Below are 10,595 nucleotides of genomic sequence, written 5' to 3'. Positions count from 1 at the left end.
CGGGCCCCGGACCGGGTGGAGGCGCGCCGCCCAAGCCGGTCGGACCGGGCCTCGTTCTGCTCCCACCCCGCGCAGCAGCGGGAACGCGGCGGGGCAGAGCCGAGTGGGCCCCGCGGGAGTCGCGGGCGGGGGCGGGGACCTCCGGGGGCGGAGCCGCGGCTCCCCCGGGGGCGGGGCCTGGCCCTGCGCCCCCGGGGCGGGGGCGGGACGGGGCGGGGCCTGGTGGCGGCCCGGCGCGGCGGGGTGCGCCAGGCAGACCCGGCGGCCGCGGTTCCTCGGCGCGCGGCCCAGCACCTGCTGCCCTCGCCCGGCCCCGGGCGCCGCTGCCATGCGGCTGGCGCTGCTCTGGGCCCTGGGGCTCCTGGGCGCAGGCAGCCCCCTGTCCTCCCGGCCGCTCCCGGATCGAGGTGAGTGCCCGGCCCGCGGTGGGCGGGGGGACAGACTGGGAGAAGGCACGGGGAAGTCGGGAGGCACTGGGGGTCGGCCGGAGACCCGGGGAGACCCCTTGGCCAGAGCGCGGCCCGCCCTGCCTCGATGTCCTGGGCGATGGAGGGGGATGCCGGTCCCCCTGCGCGGTCATCCTGTGCGCGGTCCCCGCGGACACTTCCAGGCTCCGGTGCCGGGCACCAAAGGGCCCGGCCCAGCGCCCCCTCAGGATGGTGGGAGACGGTCGCTGCTCCCCAGGACTGACGTCTTCGCCCCTCTGGGGCCTAGCCGACCATCCTGCCCGGTGCCAGGGCGCCGAGTGGGCACGGCCCGGAGGGTTTGGCGAAGAGGACTCTTCCTTATCCAGGGCCCGGGCGGTCACGGCGCCCCTCACCCCGTGTTGATGCCACCAAAAACCTGGCGGAGCTGGCGGGTGGGGACGCGGGAGGAGCCGGGGGGGGGGGGGGGGCGGGCGGAGAGTCGGCCTGGAAAGAGGCTGACACCAACTCCTCCTAGGAACTTTCACTTCCCGCTGCGTCTCTGGCCACGGACCGGGATGGCAGGCGGGGGTGGGCTGTGCGGAGGAGACAGGGCCGTTGTGGGGACGGAGGAGGGGGGGGGATGTTGGGAGCAGGGAGGAGCTGAGCTGTGGCGAGCGGGTGTGCCTGGCTGGGTCTGAGGGATGTTTAGGGAGGGGTGTTTGCACTGCGCACCCAGAGATGGGCGTTCCCGCAGCTCCGATGTGAGGAAAGGGGAGGGTGAGTGGGCACCGGGCCACAAGGCTTCGCCCAGGCCTGAGAGGGGGCGTTCCTGGGGGGGGGGGTGTGATTGGGAGGGAGCAGGAAGGGGGCTCCCCGTGAGAGCCTGGGGGGACAGGGAGGGGGCCCCAGGCGGGGCAAGCTGAACTTTCCCTGGGGACGTGCAGGTGGGGTAGGGGTGCAAGTGAGGGGTGGAGAGAAGCCCCTCTCCTGGGGCTTGCTCCTTTAAGTCCCAGAATGCAGTGCAGGAGTCCTTCCAGCCGAGAAGGGCCCTGAGTGGCCACAGGCACCGGCTGTGCCCAGCGCCAGGGACTGGCTCGCTCAGCACGCTCTTGGGGTGTCCTGGGGACCCTGCAGGTGGCCCTGTGGAGGAGCAGACGAGGCCAGAGAGGGCCCTGGGTGGACCCTCGGAGCCCCAGGTCTTTCAAGACAGCCCCACACTCAGCCTGGCGGAGATGCTGCAGGTGAGACCCCTGTCCCTTCAAGCACAGAACACAGTCCCTGCCGCCCCCATAACCAGCCCTCTCTGAGGAGCAGGTGAGTGGACCTCATGTGGCACGGCCACCCCAGGTCTGGCTGCCCCTCTGGCCACACCCCAGCACCTGGCTTCGCTTACCCCCTCTCCCCCGACACGCATCTGCCAGCCTCAGCCCCGCCCGGCCCCGTCCATCTCCTGGGGAGACCCTGAGGCCAGACTTGCCTTCGGGGTCTCACTCTGCGGGCTTTCTCGGTGGGGGAAGGTCAGGGCCTCACCAGGCACCCCCCTCCCCAATTCCAGCGCTGAGTCAGAGGAAGGGCTGGGGCGAGCGCCAGCTCTTCCATGATGCTTCCTCTCTGGGCAGGAAGCCGAGAAGGGGCGGCTCAGATACCTTGCTTGACCTCGCACACAGCCCCCCAGAACAATGCCCCAGGCCGGGCAGGGCTTCCTGGCCCCTCCCTCGGGACCCCCCCCCCCCCTCCGGTGACCTAATCGTTGGTACTCTCCTAAGGGTCTGAGGTTTTCTGGTTAGAGACGGATGGGAGTTTCAGGCAGGGCCAGGGAGGTGACATACCCTCTGGTGCCCGCAGACCAATCTGCCTGAGGCTCTGTGGATCAGATTGGAATTGGACGGTGACAGTCATACCCTGGAGCTGCTGCAGAATAGGTAACAATGACGGTGGTAACGACAATAACAGCACAAGTAACAACCGTAGGTGACGTTTACTAAGTGCTCGAACTCTCCTAATCCTTCTAACAACCTATAAGGTAAATACTATGATGCTGCTGTTTTCATTTTACATATGAAGAAGTCAAGGCACAGAGAGGTTACATAACCCGCCCAAGGTCACACAGCTAGCGTGTGGTAAAAACCAGGTTAGGACCCAGATAGCCTGGCAGAGTTTGTGGCCCGAGCGCTCTACTCTGCGGCCTCGGGGGGAACCCTGGCCCCCAGCCACCCCTTACCACCTCTGGACCTCAGGATGTCGCCGTACTGCCCTGGGAGGCGACTGGCATTGCCTCCGTTTTTCTTCACTCCACAGGGAGCTAGTCCCAGGCCGCCCACACCTGATGTGGTACCGGCCCGACGGCACCCGTGTGGCCAGCGAGGGACACGCTCTGGTGAGTCTAGTGTCCCGTCTCCGGCCCGAGGGCGGCGCCAGGGGCCACATGGAGGGTGTCATCCCTATGCGATGTGGGGTGCGCCTTCACCAGCCTTCACCAGCCTTCACCGACAGGCTAGCTAGCCTCGGGGGCTCCAGCCCTGGCCTTTGGGGTAGCGCTGACCTTTCTCTGCTGTAGGACAGCTGCTGCTACCAGGGAGCGGTACGGGGCCACGTGGGCTCCTGGGCGTCCGTGTGCACCTGCTCAGGGCTCAGGTACAGAGGGCGCATCCCACCGGGGTGGAGAGAGCCAGGCTGTGTGAGGTGTGGAGCTGAGAGGTCTTCTGACTTCCTGCCTCCTCCCAGGGGTCTGGTGGTCCTGTCCCCCGAGAGAAGCTACACCTTGGAGCTGGGGCCCGGGGACCTGCGAGCCGCCCCCATCATCTCCCGGACCCGAGACCTCCTCCTGCCAGGCCGCACCTGTGGGTTGAGCGGGCACGCATCTGTGGCCACGCGGGCTCCCCAGGAGCGGCCCCGGGGACGGCGCCACAGCCACATGCGCAGTCGTCGGGTGAGGATGACGGCAAGGGGCCAGGCTTCTGTTGTCCCTGAGGGCCAGGCCCCGGACCCTCAGAGATCTTTGTTTCCAGTACCTTCTAAGGAGCTGTTGCCCTGGGTCGGGCCCTGTGTGAACATAATCTCCTCTCCTCCTCCCGAAACCCTGGGAGGTTCGGGCTGGCAATAGCTCCGTCTTTGTTAGAAAACCAGCTCAGAGAGAGAGAGAGGCAGTGACTTGCCCAAAGCTGTTCAACCACGAAATGACATATGTGGGGTTTAGACGCAGGGACCTGACTCAGACTCTTCATGGGCCGTATGATCCCGTGTGCGGAGAGTGCTTGGCTACAGACCACACAGTCACCAGGCATAAGGCAGTATGAGTCCAGCACCCTCGTTTATAAATCGGGGAGAATAAGCTACTTACTCTCTAGGGTTACTGTGGAGCTTAAACGAGTCTATATCCATCTATCAAGTATCTATATGGTGCTTAAACTGGGCCTGAGATAGGTAAATATATGATGGCGTTGGCTATTATTATTTACTTCTTAAAGTTTATTTATTGTGGTTTTTTTTAACGTTTATTTTTGAGAGAGAGACAGACCTTGAGTGGGGGGAGGAGCAGAGAGAGAGAGAGAGAGAGAGAGACACAGAATCCGAAGCAGGTTCCAGGCTCTGAGCTGTCAGCACAGAGCCGGACGCGGGGCTTGAACGCACAAACTGTGAGATCATGGCCTGAGCCGAAGTCAGACGCTTAACCGACTGAGCCACCCAGGTGCCCCCTATTTATCGTTTTGGCTGTTTTTAGTAATCTCTGTACCGAGTGTGGGGCTCAGACTCACGACCCCCAAGAAGATCAAGAGTCGCATGCTCATCCGACTGGGCCAGCCGGGCGCCCCTAGTATTATTTTTTTTAATTCAGGAAAAGTACTGAGTTTGGAGCCAGAGAAGCAAGGCTCTACTCCCAGCTTCATGACCTACTTCTCGGTCCACCTTGGGCAAGTCCCTGGCCTCTCAGGCTCTCAGGGGTTCCTCTGTGAAACGGGCTCTCTGCTCTCCTCCACTGGAGCACACAGGGTGGGAGCGGACACAGCTCGGGCAGCCCCGTGTGGCCCCGGCGTGAGGAGTGTGCCTGACACCCCTTCTTGTCCTCAGCGGAGGCGGGACGTGGTGGCAGAGACCAAGGTTATTGAGCTGGTGCTCGTAGCTGACCATTCTGAGGTGAGCTTGCAGGCGCCGCGTGTCCTGCCCCCCCAACCCTCCCCTACACCGCCCGCCGTGTCCCGGCCCCCCCCCCCCCAGTGCCGCGTCTGCTCCTTATCATGGTCGTTTCCCTTGAGCCGCAGGTCCAGAGGTACCCGGACTTCCAGCACCTGCTGACCCGCATGCTGAAGGTGGCCTTTCTCCTGGACGCCGTGAGTGCCGGGCCCAGCAGCAGCCGGACGGCCCTGTGGCCGCGGGGACCCCTCTCCTGAGCCCCCATTCTCTTTCAGTTCTTCCGGCCCCTGAACGTCCGGGTGGCGCTGGTGGGCCTGGAGGCCTGGAGCCAGCGTGACCTGGTGGAGATCAGCCGGGACCCCGGCCTCACGCTACACAACTTCCTGCGCTGGCGGCGGGAAGACTTACTGCCTCGACTGACCCACGACAGCGCCCAGCTCGTGACGTAAGACCCCAGGCTGCGCCCCAGCTCCCCGCCTGCGGCCCTGAAGCTCTGGGCTGACCTGTGGCCCTGCGATCCCACAGTGCCACCTCGTTCTCCGGGCCCGCGGTGGGCATGGCCATTCAGAATTCCATCTGCTCTCCCGACCTCTCGGGGGGTGTGAACATGGTGAGCGATGCCGGGGCCCTCGCACGTCGCCTCCTCCACGTGCCCCCCCCAACCCCACCGAGTTACCTACCCCAAAACCGCGGATGTGGGGACGGGGGGGGGGGTGGGGAGGACGGCGGGTAGGACGTGGCCCCTGCTGTCACAGCACCGTTACGTGGGGGCTTCACCTGTGAGGGCACCTCGCAGGGGAGGAGGGGGTGGCTGAGGCCCACAGAACAGAGGCGAGTGCCCAGGGCCACACGTAAGGGACAGGAACAGAGCTGAGCGAGCTCTAAGCCTTCCCACCACCCAGGCCCGGGCTCTCCTCCTACTCCAGAAGCAGTGAAGGAGGGAGGCTGAGCGCCCAAGAGGTCAGATGAGGAGAGAACAAGAGAGTCAGGCTGGTGCTGGACCTGGGGTGTCCCCTCCCCAATGCCAGGACCACTCCACCAGCGTCCTGGGGGTTGCGTCCTCCATAGCTCACGAGCTGGGCCACAGCCTGGGCCTGGACCACGACTTGCCAGGGAACAGCTGCCCCTGCCCGGGCCCGGCCCCGGCCAAGAGCTGCATCATGGAGGCCTCCACAGAGTGAGTGGCTGCAGGACGCACAGCGGGGAGGGGCAGGGGCAGGGGCAGGGGGTGGCTGCAGCCCTAACCTCTCCCCCGCCGTCCCCAGCTTCCTGCCAGGCCTCAACTTCAGCAACTGCAGCCGGCGGGCCCTGGAGGAGGCTCTCCTGGAGGGGATGGGCAGCTGCCTCTTCGAACGGCAGCCCGGCCTGCCCTCTATGGCCGCTGTCTGCGGAAATATGTTGGTGGAGCCGGGCGAGCAGTGTGACTGTGGCTTCCCGGACGTGAGCCCCTCGCCCGAAGCCCTGCCCCACTCACTCCTGTGCCCTGGCCCTGGCTCACTACCCCGCTCCGAGCCTCCAGAGCCCCTTCGTGGGCTCTAAAGGGCCGGCCCGTTCCTCTCCGCCCCTCCCCGCCTGCAGGGACACCATGCATGTCATTGGGCTCTGGCCTTTACTTGCCGCTGCGTCCTTCTGATGGCTGCCCTGGGCGGAGGGGAGGAGGTAGGCTCTCGGGCCCAGCCCGCCCTGACGCAACCCCCCACCCCCACCCCGTGCCCCCAGGAATGCACCGACCCCTGTTGCGATGACTTCACCTGCCAGCTGAGGCCTGGGGCACAGTGCGCGTCCGGCGGGCTCTGTTGTCAGGATTGCCAGGTGGGCACGGACCGGACCGGCCGCCACAGCTCACCCGCCCGGGGCCACGGCGGGAAGGGTCCCTGTGGCCCCCAGGGCCGGGCTGGACCTGCCCGGCACCCCTTCTGACCCTCCCCCACCCCCCTAGCTGCGCCCAGCCGGCTGGCAGTGCCGCCCCGCCAGAGGCGACTGTGACCTCGCGGAGTTCTGCTCGGGAGACAGCCCCCAGTGCCCTCCTGACGTCAGCCTGGGCAACGGCGAGCCGTGCGCGGGGGGCCAGGCTGTGTGCGTGCAGGGGCGCTGCGCTTCCTATGCCCAGCAGTGCCAGGCTCTCTGGGGACCCGGGGCCCAGCCCGCCGCGCCGCGCTGCCTCCTTACCGCCAACACGAGAGGCGATGCCTTCGGGAGCTGTGGACGCAGCCCTGATGGCAGCTACGTGTCCTGTGCCCCTAAGTAAGTGACGAAACCTGGATTCTCCTCTGGGTTTGTGGGGGCCTCGGCTTGACCCTGCACCTCCTCCCTCACCTCAGAGATGCCATGTGCGGGCAGCTCCAGTGCCAGGGGGGTCGGGCCCAGCCGCTGCGGGGCTCAGCCCGGGATCTGCGCTGGGAGATACTAGAGGCCAACGGGACCCAGCCGGAGCTGAACTGCAGCTGGGTCCACCTGGACCTGGGCAATGACGTGGCCCAGCCCCTCCTGACTCTGCCCGGCACAGCCTGTGGTCCTGACCTGGTGAGCAGTCCCAAGGGGGCAAGACCAGGAGGGGGAGGGGTGTCTGGACCACGGCGAGCAGTGCCCGGGCCTCGCTGTCCACCCGTGTAAAATGCACAGACTCTGAGGGGGGTTCAGATCCTCTCTTTGGCCCGAGCGAAGTCCTGTCCTCCCGTGGGCCTCGGTTTCTCCATCCGCCACTCAGCCGCGCTGGCCTCCCAGGGTCAGTGAAGCTTCGTGAGAACCTGATCTTTCTTCTTCCTCCCCTGGGCAGGTGTGCATTGACCGTCGATGCCAGCCCGTGGGTCTCCTGGGAGCGCAGGAATGTCGAAGCAAGTGCCACGGGCACGGGGTGAGCTGGCCTGGGGGAGACGGTGGGGGGGGCGGGGGGAGCAGGCAGCCTCCGGGGACGAGAACGGTGACAGGCTGGGAAACACACACACCTAGCTTCCGACCCTTGCTCTGCTGCTGCCTAGCTGCGTGACTTCAGGCAGATTATTAACCTCTCTGAGCTCAGCCTCCTCGACTATCCAGTGGGCAGAATAATAGTACCCAATTCCTGGTGCATGAGAGGACATGGGAGTTTCCGGTACAGTGCCCGGCACGGAGAAGGCGCTCGAGGGGCTAGTTTGGTTTCACCTGGTCTGCCGTGGATAAACTGTCCCTCTCTCCATCCCATCACCCCGGCACACCTCCCGGTTGTGCACTTAGGAGCTCCTGAAAAGCTGGGACAGGGGAACGGGCCCCTCGTTACTCAGCCTGTACCCCTAGGTCTGCGACAGCAAAGGACACTGCCGCTGCGAGGAGGGCTGGGCGCCGCCGGACTGTGCCAACCGCAGCAGAGGTGGGGGGGGAGGGGAGAGGGCACAGTGGCTTCCTTACCCCCCCCCGCCCTTTCCTGACCCCTTGGGGTTCTCTGATCACTTCCCCCTCCCCACCTGCCACCCCTTCCTGGGTGTAGGATCCTAGCCCCACCCGCCTTCTCCCCACAGCAACCAGCTCCCTGACCACAGGGCTGCCTCTCAGCCTCCTGCTGTTGGTGGCCCTGATGCTCCTGGGCGCCAGCTACTGGCACCGTGCTCGCCTGCGCCAACGGCTCTGTCAGCTCAAAGGCCCCAGCTGCCAGTACAGGTACCAGGCTCCTTGCCGCCGCTCCCTCGACCGCCCTGCGGCACACGACGGCCGTGGGGTCCTGCCCCACCCCGTCTGCAGCGCCCCCCACCGGCTTCCGATCGCCAGCCCCTCGGACCGCTCCCCCCACACCTCCCTTCTCTACACACGCCCCGTAACTCTTCACCTCACACGGAGACCCACGGAGGGCAGCCGGGGAGCCCCTGTGCTAAGTGGGGCCCTCCCTCCGGCTCATCACCCCCCCCCCCCGCCCCCGCCTCCCCACTCTGACTGGGCTAAACCCTTGCTCTCCAAGGGGCTGCGGCCGCTGCACTCAAGGGTCGCGTGCGGGTGGAGAGCGTGGTCTGACGCTGGGCCCCCTGCCTCCTTTTCTCCATGTCCAGGGCAGCCCAGTCTGGTCCCCCAGAACACCCAGGACCCCCGCAGAGGGTCCTGCTGATGCCAGGTGCCAAGGTGAGTCAAGGATACCAGAGGAGAGAGGCCCCACCTTGTCCCAGCGTCCGGCTTGGGCCCTGGGGCGGGAGTACTGAAGGCCCTAGACTCAGAGAGAGTCTCACACTGCCCAAGAGTCGGCCAGAGGAGTCAGGGCCAGCCCTCCCCCACTCCCCTGGCTGCAGGCCCAGAAGCAGAGTCCAGCCTGCAGTGGGGAGGGGCAGTCACCTAGAGGAGGGTCCGCTGAGCTCTCTGAGCTGGCCAAGCTGGTGGCTTTGAGAGGTGGGTCTGCGAATGCTCCCAGAGGGGCCCCTGGAGGACGAGGGGGGTGGTGCTCAGAAGGGGCCCTGGGTGTGCCACACCCTGAAGAGGCCCAGGACACCATGGGTAGGAGGGCTGGTGAGTGCCCCCTGAGCCCCCGGCAGGGGTGTGGGGGGTGGTCTGCATGCCAGCTCCACCACTCGTCACCCCCTCTGCACACAATTGGATAACAGCATGCACTGCGCCCACCGCCCCAGGGACCCTGGCTGCCCCGCCCGCAGGCACTGACCCCTCTCTGCCCACATCTGTCTCTGTGCTCCCTCCCCACCCCGCCCCCACCCTGCCTGTCTGCTCCTCCTGCTCTCTCAGCAGGCCAGTGCTCTTGGCTTCCCGGCTCCCCCTTCCAGGCCGCTGCCTCCTGACCCTGTGCCCAAGAGACTCCAGGTAAATCCAGGCCAGGCCCCGCCCTCGCCCAGGGCAGGTGGGAGGCTTGGTGCCCAGCTGCAGCTCTCACCCTGGTCCCCTGCCAGTGGCGCTCTTCATTAGGGGACCGGGGTGCCCCTCAGCCTTCAGACACTCTGAGCCCCAGAATCAGCAAAGGGTGAGCCTCCTGCCTTGGTTTCTACCGCCATCTGGTGGTCAGTGGCAGGACTGCAGCTGGCCAGGGACACCACTCTGACCCGTGCCTTCCTCCCCTGAGGCTTCTGCTGGCAGGCACCCAAGCCCTGTGCGCATGTCCCCATTCTCTCCTGCCCCCTGGCTGACTTTGCATGTTGACCTGAACCCCTCAAGAGTACCACTGCATGCCTCTTGCCCCTGGCTGTGCTCTCACAGCACTGCCCCTCTCTCTGTCCAGGCTGAGCTGGCTGACCGACCCAAACCCCCCACCCGCCCTCTGCCCGCTGACCCGGTGGTGAGGCACCCTAAGGTAACAGTGTGGGGAGAGAAGGGCACAGCCTCTCCCCCACCCAGGGCTGTGGTGCTAATAGCCGTGGCAGTGGTGGCCATGGTGAGATGCCCCCTCTGTGCCTAAGGGCACATCCGCTGGTGCCCTTTACCGGTGACAGGTTTGTTTGGAGACAGAGGTGACCTCTGAAGCCGGCCCCACAAGCTGGTGTTCCCCAACAACCAGGTGGGCACCATGACATCCCCTCCCAAGCCAGCCTCCTGCCTTCTCTCCCACTCACAGGGGCCCGCCAAGCCCCCACCCCCGAGGAAGCCATTGCCTGCCAACCCCCAGAGCCGGTGCCCTTCGGGTGACCTGCCTGGCCCAGAAACTGGAATCCAACCCGTAGTGGTACCGTCCAGGTAGGCGAGCAGGGGCGCGGAGGATGGGTGGGAGGGGCGAATGGTCTGGGGAAAGGGCACCTCTGATCTCTGTGCTTGGCGTCTGCACCCCAGACCTGCACCGCCGCCCCCAGCAGCGTCCTCGCTCTACCTCTGACCTCTGCTGAGGTTTCCCGGCCTGCCACCCGGACCTAGGACTTCAAGAGGCGACCAGTCCCTGGAGTCCCCGGTGATGACTGAGGGAGCCGGAGCCTGGACCCCGGACACTGCCACGGGCCGCTGAGCAGCACTCTAGGGACCCGCTCACGCCATGGAAGCTGGGGTTGGGGAGGGGCTGGGCGCTGGACTGGGCTGAGGGAGGTGCACACAGCCTGTCCCTGCTCTGGTGCAATAAACAGTGAGGTCTGGGCAGCGCGCCTCGGAGTTTGTCGGCTGTGGGAAGGC

At 66.0% G+C, this 10,595-nt stretch overlaps 1 protein-coding gene across 12 annotated transcripts; it reads left to right on the top strand.

Moving 5' to 3' along the window:
* Positions 1–216: 216 nt before the first annotated feature.
* ADAM15 (ADAM metallopeptidase domain 15) lies at positions 217–10,562 on the top strand. 12 transcript variants are annotated; one of them, XM_081791986.1, is made up of 23 exons: positions 218–407; positions 1,542–1,648; positions 2,253–2,329; positions 2,706–2,784; positions 2,965–3,041; positions 3,132–3,336; positions 4,476–4,541; positions 4,667–4,735; positions 4,814–4,983; positions 5,064–5,148; positions 5,567–5,715; positions 5,804–5,978; positions 6,258–6,350; positions 6,478–6,782; positions 6,860–7,061; positions 7,315–7,392; positions 7,812–7,884; positions 8,033–8,171; positions 8,555–8,624; positions 9,237–9,308; positions 9,721–9,792; positions 9,997–10,172; positions 10,266–10,562. In XM_081791986.1, exons 1-23 carry the CDS (start codon positions 329–331, stop codon positions 10,306–10,308), a joined length of 2,661 nt encoding a protein of 886 aa, XP_081648112.1. In that variant the 5' UTR covers positions 218–328; the 3' UTR covers positions 10,309–10,562. The 12 variants fall into 12 exon arrangements, with proteins under 12 accessions (XP_060500721.2, XP_060500716.2, XP_081648112.1 ...); XM_060644732.3 differs by having other exon boundaries at positions 9,234–9,308; positions 10,054–10,172; XM_081791985.1 differs by having other exon boundaries at positions 9,234–9,308.
* The last annotated feature ends 33 nt before the right edge of the window (positions 10,563–10,595 follow it).

This window comes from Panthera onca, chromosome F1 (assembly GCF_046562875.1).
Source record: "Panthera onca isolate mPanOnc1 chromosome F1, mPanOnc1 haplotype 2, whole genome shotgun sequence".
NCBI classification, from domain to species: Eukaryota; Metazoa; Chordata; class Mammalia; order Carnivora; family Felidae; genus Panthera; species Panthera onca.
This window is presented reverse-complemented; position numbering and strand designations above follow the sequence as displayed.